General features: G+C 31.7%; 1 protein-coding gene across 5 annotated transcripts in view; it reads left to right on the top strand.

Moving 5' to 3' along the window:
* The window catches only part of LOC107452958 (complement receptor type 2), a 60,213-nt gene that overhangs the window by 10,537 nt on the left and 26,740 nt on the right, over positions 1-22,936 (top strand). For 4 of the 5 annotated variants that reach the window (XR_006226658.2, XM_016069604.3, XM_016069596.3 and 1 more), the window contains exons 2-5: positions 4,676-4,858; positions 8,942-9,121; positions 9,192-9,272; positions 13,982-14,116. Coding sequence is in view for 4 of the 5 variants with exons in the window: in XM_016069604.3 (XP_015925090.1) it covers positions 4,676-4,858; positions 8,942-9,121; positions 9,192-9,272; positions 13,982-14,116 (579 nt within the window). In the remaining variant the exon portion in view is untranslated. The remainder of the gene's footprint in view (positions 1-4,675; positions 4,859-8,941; positions 9,122-9,191; positions 9,273-13,981; positions 14,117-22,936) is intronic. The other variant, XM_043054612.2, reaches the window with a different exon arrangement.

Raw genomic sequence — 22,936 nt, 5'->3', positions numbered from 1 at the left:
GGGTAGGTTGCATAGCTACTGTCCATATTGAATTGAAGAGGGGAGTTAATCGAATGTTTGAAATGGGATTAGAGTAGAATAGCTTCCAACTGTAGAGAGAACTGAAATAATATTTTATTTCAAAAAAGTACAGAGGGGTAGGTTGCATAGCTACTGTCCATATTGAATTGAGGAGGGGAGTTAATCGAATGTTTGAGATGGGATTAGAGTAGAATAGCTTCCAACTGTAGAGAGAACTGAAATAATATTTTATTTCAAAAAAGTACAGAGGGGTAGGTTGCATAGCTACTGTCCATATTGAATTGAAGAGGGGAGTTAATCGAATGTTTGAGATGGGATTAGAGTAGAATAGCTTCCAACTGTAGAAAGAACTGAAATAATATTTTATTTCAAAAAAGTACAGAGGGGTAGGTTGCATAGCTACTGTCCATATTGAATTGAAGAGGGGAGTTAATCGAATGTTTGAAATGGGATTAGAGCAGAATAGCTTTCTGCTGTAGAGAGGGCTGAAATAATATTTTATTTCAAAGAAGTACAGAGGGGTAGGTTGCATAGCTACTTTCCATATTGAATGCAAGCCGGATAGGGAATGTCGGTGCAAGCCGGATGCGGAATTTGTATCTACCAGCCATCGCTGGGATTCGAACTTGGTTCGCCTCATTGTAAGACGAACGCTCTACCCCCTGAGCCATCGTTACTCAAACAAAATAATTTGAAATCAATCTTTAATGAAATAAAAATAATAGGTAAAATTAATGGCGAAATGATATTAATATATAAAAGAGAAGAATTGTGATCCACCATACTATTATTGATGCCCATAACTTTTCATTAATATTAATTCATTTTGATAATATTTTCTAATTGATAGAAAAAAAAGTAAGATAGCTATTATAAACAAAGTTAACGGAGAAAAGTAGAAACTCGCTTTACTATTATTGACGCCAATAGTGCTTAATTAATTTTGATAATAAGTACTAACCGAATTTAAAAATAAACTATGTACCGAAAAGCAATATCAATCGAAAAATGGTACTAATTCATTTTAGAAAACCGTAAAATATTGCCATACTTTCTTGATGGCAAAGATGATCAATTTATTTTGGTTACTGGTACTAATTGAAATAAAAAACAAAACAAAACTGTGTTCTATAAAGCAAAATTAATGGATAAAAGATGCTAATTGGATTTGGAGAAATACAAAGAATTATTGACTCCAGTGCTGCGTAATTAATTTTGGTATTAGACACTACTGGTAACTCGCACTGACCACAGTGCTGACGTCAATATCCTCAGTGGTAGACGCATCATGGGTTACAGTTCCTTTGCAGTCAGGCTAACCATGGAAGGTTTTCGTGGTTCTCCTCCCTATTTACCGCAAATACGGGTTAGTTCCATCAAAAAGTTCTCCACGAAGATAAATTTCTCCCAATACTTGATCCTTTGTCTTCTGGATCAGGTTCAAAATTACAATTCTACTGAGTGTGAGTATTGATACTGTGAAATGAGGTTTTCGAATGAGGTCTCTCGAAAGAGGTCTCTCGAAAGGAATGGATCGTTTGATTGTGGTATATCATGTGCTGGCTTCATGCCAAATGATACTGAAAACGTTTATTTTGAAGGGACTAAAAACATATTTTGCTTCATCTAGTAGCGCAAAAGGAAAGAAATGTTTTAAAACTTGTTTTAAATGACGATTCTTACGTTTGGAAACGTCAGGACTTCAAATGACGATTCTTATAACGATTCGTTTTTTAATCAGGTATACAAGGAATACTGCGTATGCAAGAAATAGCATTTCGTGTATACACAATACTACGCAAGACTGTCTCAAAACGCAATGATCACATTGATCAAAATACAACGGAAATAGTAACCCGGAAGTATAGGCAGGGCTGTTTTATCAAGCTTCCTTATTTTTGATTGCTGTTTCGATGCAATTTAATCATTATGCATAAATATCCGAATCAAATTAAAATAATAAATGCAAGTATGATTTAATAGAGTTATCTAGATGATGTGACTCTTATTTAGCTAATATAGATTTTCCAAACCCTGACTTGGTATTATCGCGAGAATATTTTTAACAAGTACTTTTTCTTGAAAACCTTCGAAGGTGACCACTTTGATCAGCCTCCTTTAACTGTTCTACCGAAAAGTGCTCGACTTCACTCGCTGCTTACCAAAGCAGGAGAGCCATCCCCTCTGCAGAGGATCAAAATTGTGATGGCATGTCATTTGGATCATCCTCAGGGATATTTACCAGACCGTCGCCAATAACCCATTGTGCAATTCTAGTGTGACTTAAATAAAGTGCCTACCTAATCATTTTAAGTTTATCACACTTTGCTTGAAAAAAGTGTAAACGACAAATTTATATTGCAGAAAGTTAAAATAATAATTCCTTTAAAAAACTGGATTTATTTTAATGTCAAAGAAAACTAAGAAAATCCCTGTATGAAATTCATGCTGAACAAAATAAATTATGTTTCAATAATTGAAGAATTATTAAGTAGCAATTTTTTTTTCTTCTTTTTTTTGCATTTTCTAATGATCTTGCCTGATTTGGGATTTCAAATGTGAAATTGATAATTTTGTAATAATTTATTTTGGATTTTTGTAAATTATTTTATTAAGTAGTTTTAATATAATTTTATTACGTAATTTCGTAAATGCTTAATTTTGCTCTTAAAGCTGCACTTGCTTTTTAAAATGATATTTTTTTCTCGAAATGTAAAAATTTAAAATAGTTATATATGACGTTGAGCCGCAACATACTTCTAGGAGAGCCCATCATTAGGATTAAAATTGCATCGAACCCATGCCCGTAAATGTCAGCGTACAAGGCTAGGGGCGTTTCCCTACTACGACCTGTTCAGAAGCACACGAGGACAAGAAGCGTCACAAGTGACGTATGGCGACATTTCTGGGCATGAGTTCCTACGTAATTTTAATTCTGTGCCATAACTTCCCTAGTAGTTGGTCGCAACATTTATGCTATATACAATGTTTTTAATTTGTACATTTTAAAAAACGATAGACAAAAAATTTCATTTAAAAACTGTAGTTTGGAGAGAAAAACGGATTGCAGATTGCGAGCGAAGAGAAGATTGATGAGCGAAGAGAAATTATTCTGAAATTATGCTATGATTTCACCTTATTAATTATGCTATGTACAACTTTTTTAAACTTGTTCATTTTGAAAAACGATAGACAAAAAAATTTCAGTTAAGAACTGTAGCTTGGAGAGAGAAACCGATTGCGGATTTGAAAAGAGCGAAAAGAAATTATCCTGAAATTATCCTATAATTTCACCTTATTAATTATGCTATGTACAATGATTTTAAACTTGTTCATTTTGAAAAAAGATAGACTCAAAATTCCATTTAAAAAACATCAGCTTGGAGAAAGAAGCCACTTGCAGATTTGAAATTAGCGAAGTGAAATTATCCAAGATTCGTTAAAAAAAACTCATGTCACAGAAGTTGTTACTCTGTGTTATCCATCATATATTCTTATTTTTTAATTAATTAATTAATTTTTTACAGTTAACAATAAAAGAACCACCCGAGTGTAATTCTTGTGACGAGAAATTTTGAAAATTTCGCGGGACGCAAATACAAAAAAAAATATTATCTTTACACTGAAAGACATAGACAAATCATTAAATAAAAGCATATAAAAATTGTTTCTTTTAATTTAATAGTTTTAGTCAAGTGAACAGAATATTGGTGATTCTCGTTAATGTTTCGTCGTATATCACATGTTTGTTTGGCACTTTTACCATAAGTTTTTTAGCGATTTCATAGTTCTTTCATTTCAGTAAATCTTTCTGGCTGAGGCTAACTAAACTATTTCATCATTTTGTCATGGTATTCTTATGAATTTTCACTTCAAAGGATTAGAAACTTACTTGACTCTCTCAAACGTTTTGTCAGATTTTGAAAATTTAGATAAATACTAATTGATAATAAATGCATGTGAAAAATTACACATTTTAAACAATTTTTGTTCAAATTGTATTATTTTTCAAACTGTGCAGATTTGAGAAAAAAAAATCTAATAATTTCTAGAAATCTTAGATCAAACTTGAAATGAATAATGCTCAATGATGCATGTTCTCATTGGAAATATATTACAGTGGGACCCCGATTTAACGAATTCATAGGAACCGAAAATATTATTCGCTAAATCGGGGAAATTCGTAATATCGGGGCCAAAATAGAAAAAATTCACATTTTATTCAGGAATACAGCGAATAGTTAATTTGAAATTTAAAAATATTTCGGGAATTTAAGTTTTCTTACAATAAAAAGTAATTTTTCAACGAGAGGAGTATACTCCTTCATTTACTGCATTAGATAAGTTTTCACTGTTTCCAAAGCATCAGAAAAAGTAACAGTTTTCACTTCTGTGTCGCTATTCATTGTTTCCGTTAAATCTACTTCATTCATATTCCCGATAGGATGGATACTGTAATCATTCGGAAAGAAATCCATTATTTTTCTAACCCAAATAAATAAAAAGAAATTTCCACAACCGGAATAATTCGCTAGTTCGATGTTTTATATTCGTTAAATAGCGGTTTTTTTCATCGGGAGAAAGAAAAATTCGGTAAATAGGGGTTCGTTAAACTGGGTTCCGACTGTACTCATGCAGAAATCTTTCTTTTCAGAATTGAAGTGTGGAAAACCAGGTCATTCTCCTATTTGTCCATACTTTCCAACACAGGAGTCCTATTACGAAGGTGACAAAGTTATTTACTATTGTAGAGAAAGAAATAGATGCTATTCTAACGATAACCAAACTAGAACATGCCTTCAAACTGGTACTTGGTCTGGAAAGGTTCCTTTATGTTGTAAGTCATTTTATAAATACCATTCTAACTGGGAAATATCCCATACCCTTCCTAGATAGATAAGGTTTATTTTCACACAGCGAAAACCTTTTAATGTATACCTAAAAAGGTTTGCTATGTAACCTTTTACGTGTAAACCTTCTTACCTTAAAACGAGACCTGTGGCAATCTGCTCTATTCTACGCACATTATCCTAATCCAAAACCTTGGGAAACAACCTTCCATATAAAAACCTGAAATCGAGGTTGACTTAAGGTTTTCAAGCGTGAAAAAAACCTTTAATAAAGCTAGTCTCAAGGTGAAAATAGTCTTAAATCTAGGTATTTATAAGGTTTCTTTTTGTGCAAAGTCTTATACGTGCTCAGCTAAAATCCGCCTTGTCATGAAATTATAATGGACAATGCAATTTGATCCTACCGCTAGAGTGACGTTAACTAAAATGTCATTACCTAAGTGACCATTTTACCTAGGTGACAATACTTTTTAAAAAGCCTCAAGAAAGAATTTTTAATCCTTTTAGGATGAAAGGTTTGAAGCTGCAATATTTTTGCCTTATCGAAGAAAAGGTTTTTTAGTACAAAAATTTTCGCGACATAAAAAACGAAAATTCCGGCAGAAGGTTGCCGTAAGTTACATGATTTCTGGGCTTATATTGCGCTTTGAGAAAACAAAATTATATTGTATTTTGTGATTGTGTTTTACAAAAGAATTGACTTCATCCAGCAATGTATTAGTATTAATGTCTATACTATTATTAAACTTAATCAACCTCCTTCATTGGTAGTAAGAAAGCTTCTTGATTAGCAATTTTTTCGAAAACATTTAATTTTGTACAGCTCCACACTAGTACGTTCACNATATAAAAAGTTTCAGAGCTTTTTATTCACTTTACTTTTTCGGGATTTTATGAACTGAAAAATGACAGTTTTCGTGAGAATGACCCATATAAATAATGTGTTTTCATAGTTACTGATGCTATGTCCGCTATTGAGAGCTTGCTGTTTCTTTAGTCTCGAATATAGCGTTATTAAACATTGAATCGATATAGTGTTTATTTGGTGTCTGTCAACACTAGAACCGGGTTATTACACTAGATTCAATGTATAAATTAAATCAGAAATCGTATTTGTTTATATTACAAACAAGTGCGTGTATAAAAACATATTTTGTAAATATATAATGACCTGATCTCATTCTATTCAGCGGTATAAATATTAGGTGCGTACGATTAAAAAATGTTTTGTGCAAAATACTTTTAAAAAAGTAATCCTATAAGCAGCTTTGAATAATTCATACATTCTGTGGCATATTGTGTGTTTAATAGGTGACTCCATAGTATTCTGAATTATCTTTCATTTTTTGGTCATGAGTGGAAAATATATTTAAATGATTGTCGACAACAAGCTTCTTAAAAATACATTCCTCAAAAGAATGTGCATTGATCGGATCTTTACTAACTAAAAATCAAGCTTAGTTCTTATATATACCACTAATTAACTCCAGTAGCAACCGATAACGAAATGCTTACTTTGACTAAACAACTTAATTGGACTAATTTAGAGGGAGAGCAGTTTGGAAGTCTTTTTTTATTTCCAATGGCAGATTATAGACAACATGCACAAACATCTAATGGAACAGAAGCAAAAGATGCTGCAACAGAGTCACAACATGTCTCTAGCTTCCCAATAGCTTTCAGTGATAGAATTCCTACTAAGTGCAGAGTAGCGGAGAAGGAGTCCATGTCCTCACCAGAACTGCAAAGAGTGCATACCGGGGAAGAGGAACGATGCCAAACCTAGACAGATGTTTCCGCAGACAGTCATGACCGGTGGCCAAACGGAATTCAGCCACCGCTCTTCGTCATGGGCCATTTCGCAAATTTAGGATGGTAGCCCTCCAAGACTTAGTACGGTCGATAAGTTCTTCATGAGCACAGGTCTTAAAGGTCCTCTTAATAAGCTGTTTGATGGAGCAGAAGGGCATAATGTGCGCAGAAGTTTGAATAATTAAGGCCCCTTTTTGTATTTTCATTTCCCGTAACCCCGCAACGGGCAGGAACCCACTGGAGAACAATGGTTTTCTTAAGGGATGCTAAGTATTCAAGTTGGAGGCGGCAATCTAAAATGGCTCGAGTTAAGGGATTATTTAAGGATGCAATGGCAAGCAAAGCAACTCTTGAGTCACATAGGACAACAGCTTTTTCAAAAAGATCGATATGACACTGAAACTGGACTAGAGCTATTCGGATTACATCAATCTCTCCATCAAAAGCAGATCCCTGTCTCACAGGGGCATAAATGGAAAAAGCCTGGGAGAAAACTCCGGCACCAACATTAGGACTGTCTGGTAGGAGGGATCCGTCGGTGTAGATCCGAAGCCACTCTGGCTCAGGGTAGTAAGAGCTCAATGCTTCATAAGTCAAGACTATAAGTCAACTTCATAAGTCAAGACAATGAGTCTTAATGTTGCACGCGTATTTTTCAGGAACTATTTAAGCTAATCACAAACTCGTTGTACACAAAATTTGTTTATCTAAAGAAAATGTAATCAAAAGTAATTTTTAGAAATTGTTTATTGTGTTTCATTATTTTACTTACTGATAATCGAAAAAATTTGAAATTGCAAGGCATAAAATTTTTTGCATCATTTTAAAGAATGCAATTTATATGGCAAAATGTAAAAATTTTAGCACATTCGATCAAATGATTTCTGAGTTATCGACTTTAAAAAAAAAAGTCGTATATATTAAATTTGATTTTACAAGAACATTTCGTCCAATTTCTTTCAAACATTGTATTTTGAGCCGTGACGGCTCAGGGGATACAGGAGTGTTCGCCTTAAAAAGGGGAACCGGGAAAAATACAGTGATGGCTCAGGAGAAAAATACAGGAGTGTTCGCCTTCCAATGAGGTGAACTGAGTTCGAATCCCAGCAATAGCTTGTCGATACGAATCCGCTGCTTGCACCGACCCCAGTGCTGTCGTAAAATATCCTCAGTGGTAGACGGATCATGGGTTAGAGTCCCCTTTCCCTCATGTTCTCCTCTCCACGCAACGCAAATGCGGGTTAGTTCCCTCAAAAAGTCCTCGACGAAGACAAATTTCTTCCGATACATGATCCAGGAGTTTCCTTGTCTTCTGGATTGGGTTCAAAATTGCAAGGCTACGGAACTGAACATTAGTAGTCGTAACTCCAAATTTGGGTCGGCTGTTCAACTACGGTTATAAAAAATATAAAAAATAAAACATCGTATTATGTCATTTAAAACTATTCATTTTAAAATCATATAAAACTTTCGTGTAGTTTACAATTCTAAATTAATAACTAAATTAATTATAAATAATTGCCTCTTTATTTACAAAGCACTATCTTTGGATAAACAAATTTTATAACTGGATTCAAAAAGTTCTCCATTCTCTTAAGTAGTTTTCGAGATATAAAGCAAATAAAGAAGTCAAGAAAATGTATTCTGAAAAAGTGATTTCGTAATTTAAAAATATCTTCTACTCTAGTTAATTGGCGCATTAAAGGTCCACAAACCATTAAAATGGGAAGTTATTTATGCAGTCCCCAGTCTCACTACAAGAATCTTTGTAAAATCTCAATTATCAGGTGATACAGCTTTATTGTTTTTACTCGACTGAAACCGGTTTGCCCTTCTTTACATTTGTGTATCACTTGGTTAAATTAGGCGATATATAATATAAATTCGACAATTGGATAAATGATACTATAGAATTTAGAATATTTATTATATCAGGTATTATATTAGTAGATTATAGTAATTCGACCGAATTATTAGACACACTGTAGTGTTTTAATAATGACACATTTTGCACGAGTTTATACGCAATACTTTTATATCTAAACATACATGTAATGGGTTTTTATTCGGAAGGTTTTTCATATACATTTTATTTGTATTTATTTTTAACGTTTTGCATTACAATGTTAACCAACTGATACATGAACGTAAACAAGTGCAAACCGGTTTCAGTCACGTCAAAACAATAAAGCTGTCTCCTGATAATTAATATTTTAGTGTTTCCCTGTATAACCATGTATATCATCTGTTTCTTTTAGATGTTGCAATGACAATTAAAGATATTTTGCTCACCCCACCTATATCTGGATCAAATTTTAACTTTTTAATTGACTCTAATAGAACTACCTGTATTCAAAGCAATTCTACAACTATAGCTGTTTGGGAAATTCTCATTGAAAAGATTTCACCTATAAAAATGATAAAAGTGGATTTATTAAGTAAGTTAGACCAATAAATTATAGAATTAAAACTAAAATATCTATTAAAAAATATTTATTATTTTTTAAGCTGATTCACCCTTGAATGTTGATATTTTGGTAATTGGAAAGAATAAAACATCTTTATGTGGAAGAGCTGAGAGTTATTTAGGTAAGTTTTTCATTTTTTTTTTTTTGTAACTCTTTCAGATTGTATAACATTTGAAATGTTTTAAATTTTATTTTGAATTTCGTTTTAAGCTTGAATTATACTATTAACTTTTTGGAAATCTAATTTCTATGTTTATAAATGTTTTGTTCATCAATATTCGAAGATAAGGAATTTCTTTATTAGATTTGAGAATATCCCATCTGTTTTAAAACAAAGTTCAAATTTACAATTATAAATCCTTTCCAATTGCAACTAAATTGTATTTTGGTTTTACTCATATCTGTATTTGAAACAAATAGTTGACAATTCTGTATTTGAAGGAAAGGAAAGATTTAATTATAAAATCTCATGTTCAGTAATTACTAATTGAAAACATTGTTCAATTGACGTTGAATTTAATTTATTTTTTCCTATTTTTATCTTACTTAGAGGCATTTATTTCATTTGAGTTCTAGCAAATAACTTCATTAAATTATATCTAAGGATATATCTTTCCTATTTAAAATGATCTGTTGTTTTTTTGTGTATTGGTGGTATTTTTTCCTAATATTAGAAAAATATCTTAAAACCACTTAAATTCCTATTTCATGAAGGGGAATTTTCCATTGAATTTTTTTCTTGGGCTTCTATTTTTTGTATTTAGGTAGAGTTGGCACAGTACAACACGTTACTTGTAGTTCCGGTTCAACAAGGTGCCTAAAAACAAGAAACTATTTACTATGTTCCTTTTAAAAAATAAACTAAATGTGTTCTACTTTTTCAATATCGTCAACAGAGCTTGACTAAGGCAGATGGATACGTAGCCCCGGGCCTCCACATCTGAGGAAGACCCCGAAATCGAACAGAAAGTTTATTTTACCTTTAATAAACTTTTTATAAACAAAATATCAGTACAGTGTAAAATCCATTTTATGTTAGCTTCTTCATTAATTTATCATATGAGCACAAAAAATCTATATTTCGTAAATCCATGGCTTTATAGGGCGAAACTTCGCTAAATTCTCGCAATTACTATGGACAAATTTGGCCAAACAAAAGTCTGTATTTATACATATCTCAATATGCTATATGTGTACAAAAATACGGGCTTCTGATTGGCTTAATTGAGCCATCGTAATTACGAAAATTTGGATGAATGAATTTTCGCAGCTAGATGACAAAAATAACAATCAGTTATCCCATTGATGACCGTTTTATACTTCTTTAATTCAGTTAATTTGGAAAATAATAAATTTTCGTCGAATTTTGGCTCTTTAGATGTGCTTTATCTTTTTTGTGATGGACATTGTTAGAAAATCAATAAAATGGACAGAACGATATTTCGTCTGACTGGGGGGGGGGGGNAATTGGGGGGGGGGGGGACTGTATAGCTATTTCAGGTTCTAGTCAATTTTCTTATTTCATAGTCAATTTTCTTAGTCAATTAATTCATAATTAATTTCATAATTAATTTTGAATTATTTCAATTCATAATTAATTTCATAATTAATTTTCTTATTAATTTTCTTAAGTTCGGTTCTGCATTACTGAAGTAGTGAAACAGAGGGGGACCCCTACGAAAGTTTTGCCCCGGGCCCCAATTAGACTAAGTCGGGCCCTGATCGTTGATAATTCTTTATGGACTACAAGAAGAAGGTGACAATGATAGAAGGGATGACAAACAAATCTCCACCAAAAAAACGACAGAAAAAAAGAAAAAAAATCATCAAGGAATTCGATCAGACAATTTCCATATTTAAAAAATTTTTTAAACAATATTATCTCACTCATTTAATTACTGAAATAGTATTTTCTTTCCTGCATTGAATAAGTTATATATCGAAATAAAAAATAGACGTAAAAAATTTTATGAACTATTATATTGAAAATAATATTTTAAGCCTGCAGTCCACAATAAAATGGTTTTATAGTTCTTATGACTTATAAATTGTTTGTAAATGAATTGAAACCCCTAATAAAAAGAGTAAAAAAATCAATTGTAAACATAGTCCTGTATATAGTTTTTAGTCTTATAATTGTCTAAATAAAGAAACATCTACGTGCAGATGTTTGGCTTATTACGTCACAAACTAGTTACGAATAAAAGGATTCAAAAGTCACTCCTCTGATCTGAGATTTAAATAATGGTAGAAAAACAAAATATTTTATTTTTTAAAGTCAATTTTCGTTACATTTAATTAGCATATGATACACTATTTTTACCATTCCTATTGCAGAATACTTTTAGATTGTATTTTTTTTATATATATTGATCATAAAAAAACCCACAAATATTTATATCCCATCATGTTCATACGTTACTTGAATCGAGTTTTTTTAAATCTTTTTCATAAATGTCATTAAGAGCTCTTAAAAATCGGACAAATCAGGCAAGGTTGGATACTTAACATTATTGATTTTATCAAATTTTCAGGATATGTTCTTTACGTAAAATATGTTTTTTAATTTTTGTGAAGAAATTTTCTTGAGTTTTTTTTTTGGGGGGAGGGGGGGAGAAAACTGATGCTCCTCTAAAATTTTATAAGAACACATTTATTTATATGTGATGCAGATTTTTGTAAAGTGCGTGAACCCCGATCCTTATTTTGTGTTTCACTACTTACCCACGAATTATTAAGAATGCATTGAAATAAGGCTATTTTCCTACAGTCAAAATCTACTTGGAGAAAAGTTGAATCTATCAAAAATCACCAAGTATGAAATTTGATGCAAAGAAGCCTTGAGTAAATGAATACCCAATTTGAAGTTAACACCAATCTCTATCCAGAATTTACTGAAGGGAGACAATTTAGGCAATTCTGATGTAAAAACCTCCCTCCAAATCGATAGTTCACACATATTTATGCATTTGATATCCAGGCAAGAGTGGTTAAAATGCATTTTTTAAGCAAATGATAAAAACACTTTTAACAGTTTAAAGTTAGGAACAGAAAAGTACATAACTGTATTTTACTATTATAATACAATTACATACTTTTTATACACGCATTTCTTATTACTTTTAAACTCCTGTTGGTTGATTGAAAAATACATAAGAATCAATACTTTACTTACCTGGATAGCAATATCAGATACAAAAATAGGTATGTCAGAATTCACTCTGTTTCTAGATAAAACAACTTCTTGACTATTCATTTTATTGTCTTAGAATCAATCCATCACTTACTTCGATAACGAAGAACCGTTTGCACCCTTAATAAATTCTAAATAAAAAATCTAGCTTATTTCGGAGGGAAGTGTTCATTTTTAAAATCCTTTTACCTTAATTGTTTTTGTATTCAGATATGGTCTCAAATTTTAGGGATATTTTAAATCAGTAACCATAGATCTGTAAATTTATTTTGTTTCAGCCATACATACCAAAGTCAAAACTTTTGATGGTTTTCCATTGATGGACTAACATAATCTTGATGGTAACCATCAATAATTACATCATGAACCGTTATATGTTTGATGGTAACCACGATAAGTAGCCATCACCTCGGACTAATTTATGATGGTCTAACATAAGAATAGCAACTTGTTTTGATGGTTTGTTCATGTTGAACCATCATGAATTTCCATGATAGTATCTCAGAAATCAAATGTTGGAACGATTATGAACAACCACCATCCTAATGTAGGATTTGATTTATGATAGTCAAATATATTCCTGAAAACTAACAAGAATTCCCTTTTATGGAAATGTATAGATGGAACCATCACGGATCATTATGAAAATCAAACTTCTCTTGATGGTTAACCATCATAGTATTAAAGTAGCATCATGGAATGCTTTTTCAGCAAATTTCGTCTATTTTTGATGATTTTGAAAGTAGTGTAAAATTTTAGTTTCTTGCTACTTTAAGATCAATTTTAAGAAAACACCATGTACACAACACTTATGTTGATTCATTTTAGGTTGTTTGCGTTGATTAATGTGTACTCACAGAAACCTACCCTGTTGGCAGAAGTAGATTTTGACTGTGTAAGTAAAAAAAATAAAATAGTCAAATAAATAAATGAATCGCATCTCAAAGATTTCTGAGCGACTTACGACCTCAGATGCAAGGTTTTTTTAAAATTTTTATAACCGTTGTTGAACAGCCGACCTATTTTTTTGGGTTTACGACTTCTAATGTTCAACTACGTAGTCTTGCAATTTTTAATTCAATCCAGAAAGTAAGGAGACTCGTGGATCAGTACCCCAAGAGGTATGATTTGTTATGGGAACATAGAAGACTTTGTGACTCAGCAGATTTAACGTGGCACCATTTCAAGTATCAAAAACTTTCTGACTTTAAATAAATAAAACATAAAAAAAACTTTAAAAAAACTGATTCCTAAAACGAATGGACAGAAAAAATATTATTTTTTTATTGACAAAAATAAATCTTATTCAATATCGAAATGAGCTATAGGTGGCATAGAGCAGAACTCTTTACCTATGGCAGCACTTCACAATTAGCGTGTGGAGATTCATAAGAGAAAGAAGTAATTTAAAATAGATTAGATACTTTAAAGTTAGAAAACTTTGTGGAACTGAAAACTACATTGAACATAGTTCTAAAAGAAAGAAGAAATTTAAAAAAATGTTTGTGAGAATATAAAATACGAAAAATATTAAGAAAAGGAGAAAGTCATGTAACCGGTTTTCTCCCCAGATCGCGAATATTGGTCTCAGAAGGATAGTATAGACTAAAACATCTAAAAAGATGACTTTATTACAGGCTCTGGATCTTCCTTAATTGTGGTGTGTCCATCAGGATTAGAAGGAAATTCTATTCGAATGACACAAAGATCTTATCCAGAGATGATTTTTAAACTTTGTGAAATTAGTGTGTTTTCTTCATATGGAGTTGCAGGTGAGTCATCACATTCTTACAAATTTCTCACAAGAAGTTGTTTAATTGTTATTTTACCATATTCAACATTTACATAACCAAAAAAAGATGGCATTCAAATTGTTAATTGTGAAAAAATCGCTTAATAACTGTTTCAATCTAATATGGATAAATAACACGAATTTCTTCCAGGCCTACTAAAACTAAACTAAACTCAGTGGCGCGACAGCCCATAGAGGGCCAAGGCCTACTGCGCCCATCTCAGTTTTCTCGACCTTGGGCTCTGGTGTGCAGGAGCAGATGTTCCGGTCAGGTGGTCAGCCGAACGCGGAACCCCCAGTGTTTAGTTCCCAAGCATGCTTGGTACTCATTTATCGACCCACTGAAGGGATGAAAGGCTGAGTCAACCTTGCCCGGCCCCAGGATCGAACCAGGGACCTGTGGCACGACAGCGCGAAGCGCTACCGCTCAGCCACCGGGCCTACTAGGCTCACCATATGAAGCCACTTATTTCCTCTCAACATATTATAAAGCTAGTAACATACCATAAAGCTGAGAGAATTAATCTCACGAATTAGCTGAACTGGGATCCCTGCATTGACACTACAATATTTCTTCCATTACTTCATTCATTATGAGTATCCTGTAATTCCTAGTTGATGACCCTGGATTATTAGAACTCAAAACTTTCATTAGAAAGCTGCTTAACAAAAGGAAGTCTAGTATTTCCATATCACACGATAGATGGCACCTTCAGATTAACTAAATAAGCCGCATTCTACGGTTCACTTGCCAAAACAAAAGTCCATCACATCTTAGCTCCATTATCCATGACCTAATGAAAAGCTTAACTGTTAAATTTTATTTTAAAGGTTTTGAAACCGTACAGTTTTGCATTCACGGATTTTTAACCATACCAGTTGTCAACAAAGTCGTAAAAGTGAATAACTGTAATTTTTAGGGTTATGTGGATGAGCAGACTGGTTATTTTAAAGTAATTTTAAAATAAAATTTACAATTATATACAGTGAGAAAAAAAAGAAGATATTACCCTGAATAACTTTCGTTCTAATGATCGGATTTTCACGTACCAAGTGTCAATCTTAATGGTTTCTTTTTGGTGGCTTCAAATTTGCTAGTTAATTAGTGCTAGCTATTAATTAAGTTACGACACAAAATACACTTTCTCAGAATAAACACATATATTTTTTTAATTTATTTGGATTCCTGACCCTCGAAGTAGGAGGACAAAATTTCGAAAAGATTGGATCATAAATTTGGGATCTAATTTGGCAATAGTCCCAAAAAACAGCCAAGCAATGTCACCGCCGCAAATGAACCCATAGACTACTTGAAAAGAGGAATATTTAATTTTACTCCAAGCAACCGAGTTCAGATTATATTAAAAAGATAGAAATAATGTTCTTTGATTACCTGAAGATGTTTATTTATTAACAGTTGCTAGAAAATATCTCCAAGTTTTGAGGCAATAGACAGTTTTTCTGCTGATTTCTGACCTAAATGATTTTTTTTCTTTTTAGTTTCCTTTTAAAAGAAAACTTTTATCGATTTATAAATTATTTATGATTTTCTAAGCTTGAAGAATTTGAATACATGAACTCCTTACCTGACATTATTTGGGTTTTTATGCTGTTTTTACTTCATTTATAGGTGGATTTCATACTATAATTAAATTTGCGTAACTTATTTTAACTGTATGTAACTGTATGCCTTGATCGAGTCTTCTAGGCAAGAAAGTTTAAAGAAAGAAAAAAAACGAGCCTGAAAAAAATTTAAATTGTTTAGTAATTCACAAGGTTTTATATCGTTTACGATATTTCTGTTTTCTATAATTGAAGGAATAACTGAATGTTAAGTGGCATTTTTAAAAGATGTTATCTTTAAGAATAACATATTGAAATAATATGTTGCGTTATATGATTCGTTCTTTGAAATATCGCTTCATTCTGCCAGATAATTAAGTTACATGGTATTCTTTGGATAAAGATAATTTGCAAAAAGCGACTGATGTTTCGATGCATTCTGAAACTTTCGCAAATTCACTATAAAATTTCGCACATGTTCTTCAATTACGATAAGTTGCATTTATCACCAAATACCGCCACTTTAATTTCTTTGTTTTCTTATATATATCTGATACGATACTCTCTTTTTAAACAGAATTCGTAAGGTTCTTAAAATACTGAAATGGCACAAAAACTTTAAAGATAAAATATTCAATTTTATTAATTTAAAATATCTGGCCCAAAATTTAAAGATAACTTTATAATTACAATATTGATGATACAGTTCTCTTACTAGACCACATGAATCCTGTTAAAATATTAAAATGAATATGTTTATTTTTAGGAGCATAAAATCCTTATCAAAATAATGATCAGGACCCAAATATAAAACAGAATAATTGATGATAAATACTTCACTAGCTTCAAAAAATATGAAGAGGGAAATAAAAGTCGACATGTTTCGAGCCTTCAAATATAAGCACCCATTCTCAAGACGCGTCAGGGATGAATGGTTTGTGACTTTAATTATTGGAAGCTCAAAACTTGTCTGTTTTTATTATACTTTTGGATTCAGTTTCTTGGAATTATTCATTTAGTAACACAGTATATTAAACTACTTCGCGCGATATTAAAATAATTTTTACGCAAGATAAAGGTTCTTTGATTGAAAAAATAATAAGTAGTCATTACTTTCTAAGAAAAGAAATGCAGCTACTGCTATCCTTGCTAAAAAATTTTGAGACCATAAAAAATGTCCGTTTACAATTGAAATGTCAGAATATGAAAATGGAATGTCCCCTAGCACCAGAAATCAAAATTAAATAGGACAGCTATTTCAAACAAGTTAACCGTCCTACTAGAAGTTGTTTAAAATGTATTTTTTATTTATCCATTCAAAAGTTTATTCTACATATATTTTAGGGTATACTTCGATCGAGTTTTACCCTTATTAGCTTAAAATTATTAAATAATTTGCTTAAAATAAATTATTCTAGCTATATGATTTAATGCCTTTATAGTATAATAGTAAACATATCATTAAATAAATGTAATAAGCTAAAATAAATAATAATAGTCTTCAAGGAATACCAAACAGATTATTGTGTAGGAGTAATATCATTCTTATGGCGAAACATTGTTATTCACAGTTTCAGTAAAAAGTATATTCTCGCTGCGTTAAATCAAAATAAGTTCGAAAATTTTATTATATATTTCAAATTAGATGATGATTGACACGGAATCTTTTTACAAATTTCAGTTTTGAGTATTTGCTGTTTAACAAAGTAAGGAATTTTCCTAATAACAAATTATGCTATAATAATATCTTGGCAATTGTGCTAAAGTTGAAAAATAATTTTAACAAAAGTAGATTTTTTCAACATCTTTTTTTAAAAGAGCAGCTTTCTTAAATTTAACTGCGTAATATATAAGTTTGAACGTTAAAATAAAATTGCGGTTCGAATTTGTTCATTTAAAAAAAAAAAAAAAAAAAAAAAAAAAAAAAAAAAAAAAACAGTTTTTTGAATTGAACTAATATGTATTTGCTTTTCTCAAACCAAACAAATTAGAAAAGCTTTTTAAATAATGAATAATGTTTGTTCAATCTTAGAGAAAAGGGTGTATAATTTTAACATGTATACCTATACTGATAGAGATTTTAACGATAATATGCTAAGGGATAATTAAGTTTTTCAACTGATTTAGGGAAGTAAATTGGGTCCCGTAGTTTAGTGTTGAGAGCAGACTAAAGTTGGAGCCCGGCGAAAATAGCACACAGTTACGTAATTATAAAGTCAGAAACCGTCACAAGTGTGACCATTTCGAAATGTGCCGGAGATATTAATGTGACTTTGATGATGCTATGTCTATCATATAAAAGTCTCCATGACTTCTTATTAAATTCCTACTATTAGTTCTCCCTGTATCTTGTTCAAATTTTCAGTCGTTAATAAAATTCTTTTTATTCATCCACTCAAGGTCAAATACATTTTTTTTAACTTGTAGTAGATGACGCTTGATGTTAATACAGTTTTTTAAATATTAAATCATTAATTAAATAGGTGAAAAACGAAATGGAATTTTCTAATCATCAGTCATTGTTTTCAATTTTACTATAAGCTATTCAGTTTTTCACATATTTTAAAAATAGCATCAGTGCTAATTTCTAACTTATAGCTCTATTTGAACAAAAAAATAGTTTATTGTGGAAATTTAAAAATTTAATTTTTTATATTCGCTGTGTCCGATAAATTTAATAAGGAACGTTACGTGGTAGCACGTGTGGGCCACGTCACCAAATTTATACTTTTATAGTTGTCTGATACCACGCGTCTTTTTTTATCCCCTTCAATTCCTACTGTTAGTTCACATTCTCCCTAAATATATTTATATATCTGGCTCTAATTTTCAATCGCTAATAAAATACTACTTTTTATTCTTCCATTCAAGTTCAAATACATTTTTTTAAACTTGTACTTACTAAAAATGGACGAGTGAAAATAACTCAACTTGAGTGCTATTTAACTCTTTCATCTAGAAAAAAGCGGCCTTCTCTTCTTGAGTTAAAATCACTCAAGTGAAAGAGTTATATGGAAAAAAATTTCACTCAAACTTGAGTTATTTTCACTTGTGTTTGAATGATTTTCAGTATTACTTGAGTGGATCCTTTTCACTCAAACTTGAGTGATTTTAACTCGTGTTTGAGTGATTTACAGTATTACTTGAGTGGATCATTTTCACTCAAACTTGAGTGACTTTAATTCGTATTTGAGTGATTTTCAGTATCACTTGAGTGACTTTAATTCGTATTTGAGTGATTTTCAGTATCACTTGAGTGGATCGTTTTCACTCAAACTTGAGTGATGTTAACTCGAGTTTGAGTGATTTACAGTATTACTTTAGTGGGTCCTTTTAATTTGAATTTGTGTGAATTTCAATCATTTTTTATTCATAATTAGCATCATTTAAGTGAATATATTTTAATCATACTATCATTATTTATTATTTTAACTTGAATGTTATTTAAATCACATTTGAATTAAATTGATCCTTTTCCGACTACTCACTGAATCTTGTAATGCTTATCATAAATAAGATGAAAAGAAAAATATTTTTAGCATGTGCGATAGAAATAATTTATCAGCATTAATTTCTTTTAAATTTCATTCATTGTTTGTCCGGTAATTAATAAGTTTTTTTATTTTAAAACTAAACAGTGACAGTTGATAAAAAAAGTGAAAGCTTAGTAATATATCTGTATTTAACAATATGCTGAACATAATTGCAAGATAATACTCTTTAGAGATCGAAAGCATTGTGACAGACATCAGTACAAAATTTTAAGGATTTTTTTAACTTTTTGCAATGAAACAAATTTGTTATTAACAGTTTATATAATTTTTCATTTTATTTAGGTATTCAAATAGTACACTGGTGTGCAAAACTTAAGCAACAAGTGCGTTTTTTGTCATAACTCTACAAGAAATCATCCGATTGACATGACATTTGAATATGATGTACATTATTTTGTACTTAAACGATCTTAAAAGAATAATGGCGCAAAAATGAATATAAAGCTTAAAGTAGGGTATGGAACAAAAAAAGGCTTTATTTGACATATAGTGGCGTTACACATGATTGCCTGAAGAAGCGTAAGTACAACTGGCAGATGTTCCCTAGTATGGGATATGCCCTCCCCTTACTGTAATTGTTGCTTGGCATCGTCTCTCCATGCTAAGAACCAGATTATCCAGGAGTTCTTGGGGTAAACGTCTCCATTCCTCCTTTAACGCATCTTTCAGTTGATGGGTGTTACCAGGAGGATATTGTCGTGTTACAAGACGTCTCCCTAATGCATCCCACACATGCTCTATGGGATTTAAATCTGGGGAGTAAGCTGGCCAATCCATTCGTGTGATATCTTCACTTTCCAGTAGCTCTTGAACATTAGCAGTACGGTGTGGCCGGGCATTGTCATCCATAAAAATGAAGCCTGGTCCAATGGCTCCACGGAACAGACGCACATGGGGTAGGATTACCTCATTGCAGTAACGGTCTCCAGTTACAGAACCTCGGTCGAAGATCTGAAGGAAGCTCAGTCCGCCCGTTCAACATAATGCCACCCCAGATGACAACTCCAGGACCACCGGAACAATCTCTTTCCGCTATGTTATTGGGATGAAATCGAGCTCCAACCTCTCTCCAGATCAACTGACGTTGAGAATCGCTTGTAGCACTAAAACGACTCTCATCTGTGAAGAGGACGCGACTCCATTGATGAGGTGGCCAGGCTTCGTGTTCTCTGCACCACTCTAAACGGTGCCGCCGATGGCTAACTTTTAAAGGTATGCAGCGTTCAGGACTTCTAGCAAATAAGCCACCTTTGTGGAGGCGTCTGGTCACTGTAAATCTTGATACTTGTCGTCCTGTGGCTGTGCACAGTTGCTGAGACATGGCGCTCGCTGACTGAAAACGGTTTCTTTTCGCCCGAAGGACAATGTAAAGGTCATCTCTTGGTGTTGTTTTCCTTGGACGGCCACCACCAACGTTTCGAACAACTGTACCAGTAGTTTTAAAGGCATTCCAGCGCACGAGAAACAACACTTTTGTTGATCCCGAAATCTTCGGCGACACTGGTCACACTACACCCCTCCTCAAGCTTCCCAATCATTCTTCCTCGTGTAAAGTCGTCTAAATGATTTCTTGAAGACATGTTTCACAAAACAAATCACTTGCACTTGCAGCGAATGTCTTTAACTACGGTGCTCTTTATCCTTTTATCACAGCTTTGACCTGCGCGCTCTGACCCACAAGGTTTACGTATACTTACATCACCTAAGACGTCTTATTTCTAAAATTTGCATACAAATAATCTTTCTACTGAATTACGTGTATATTATACTGCAATTTCATGACTATCTTATACTTTGTTGGGGAGATGTGGCCGAAAAACCACTTGTTGCTTAAGTTTTGCAGACCAGTGTAGTTAAAGTGACTTTATAAGTACGTTAAATCGTACTCAACCATTTCCATACCAGTTTTTGGAAATGTAACTTTGATAATTCTTCTACAAGTACGTTCCATTTTTTTAGGATGGGAATTTTTCAAGTTATTACTTTATTTATAAAAAGTTTGCTAAAATATATTTTGAAAAATATTTTTACATATTGGCAAAAGTGTAACGTCTTTTTAACAGGGTGCCCACTCAATTTCAGAAAAAAATTCCTAACTTTTCCAGGTAAATTACAACTAAAATCGATACCATATTTTATCGATATCATTTAATTTTTAATCAGAAAAGTTTGATTATTTTATTTGTAATGGCAAATATTAGATTTTCTGTGTAAAAAAATATATAATTAAATGAGGATGAAAACATTTCAGTTAAACTGATACGTAAAATTTTTGCAAAAAATAATTGTAAAACATGACTACTTATTATTTAGAAACGTTTAACTGGATTCTCAATAACTGGCTACTGTTACCGTCAATTTTAAGACTGGTTATTTTCCATATATAAAATAGGAAAAATTGTAACTTGCCCTGACTATTCCCTGATTTTTGGAGCTAAAATAAAACTCCCTGAGAATGTCTGGTTTTCCCCGTTTTAGTCGTTCATTTGATTTATTGTAATTTACAAATGAACTGAGCACAATTTAATTGAAAGAGAAAAGGCATAATAGCATGTTTGGAAATTTTTAACATGCTTTTATATAATGTTATATGCATGTGCAACACAACTCTAAAAATCACATTAAGTCATCAATGATAATTATTGAAAACATGTAACTTTCATGTCAGCAAAATTATGCAGGTCTTAGTTTTTAATTCTTTACCACTTTATAAAATGTCTTCTCGAAGTAGAGCAGTCAGCATCCGTGAAAAAAGAACAGCTGCCTGAAAGTTATGATACAACTGCAAAGGGTTAAGACTTTTAACATAAAATTTGAGAATGCATTAGTGAATGAAACAACTAAATTACAGGAAAAAAAGATATTTTATTGTATATGTTTTCTTATACATATATTCCTTATGTGTTCACTCTAGACAGTAGAATATTTAAGTTTCCTATAGTGCTTTTAGAAGCACCTTTTTCAGCTCATAGAGCATAAACTGAAGAAACGAGAAGAACATAGAGCTTGATTTACTGTACATTACATTGAAAACAAAGTGACTCTTAAACAAAAAGTCAATTGCTATAATGGAGCAAGTGACTATATCTACAGTAATCTAATCTAACGTAAGGAAAAACTTCAAGTCCTCTGCTTTTTTCCATTTCACAGATGAGCTGCGCAGTCAGTTTTATTTAGCTCCTCATCAAAATTCACATTTTCCTGAAGAAAAAAAAAACATTTATACATTATGTAGACAATTTTTAAAACATAAATACTAATTGTGGTACATTCTTTTTCTAATAAACAGACAAATTAATGTTTTTCCCCTTTTTTCACAGGTAAAATACAAACTATTTCAGTTACAAATTCGAAATACTTTAAAAATCTTAAAAATTTTTGTAAACTTGAAAATGACTTTTATAGCATATCTTTTATTCAAGAAATAAATTATAAAATTAATTTTATATCATTACTAAAATTCAATTACGAAACAAGACAAAGAGTCAAAAAACTGCATTTTATATACATTACATTATTCACTCCTTTCACTCTAGTATATAAAACACACTATTGTTTATTTAGTTATTTCTGTTTAACTCACTGAAATTATATATATATATATATATATATATATATAGCATAATAAATAAATACAAAAAAACACCTGGAAAATTAAGAAAAACAATAAGTTTTATTTATTG

Source organism: Parasteatoda tepidariorum, chromosome X1 (assembly GCF_043381705.1).
Source record: "Parasteatoda tepidariorum isolate YZ-2023 chromosome X1, CAS_Ptep_4.0, whole genome shotgun sequence".
Lineage (NCBI taxonomy): Eukaryota > Metazoa > Arthropoda > Arachnida > Araneae > Theridiidae > Parasteatoda > Parasteatoda tepidariorum.
Note: the sequence above shows the minus strand (reverse complement) of the source record. Positions and strands in the feature narration are given on the sequence as shown.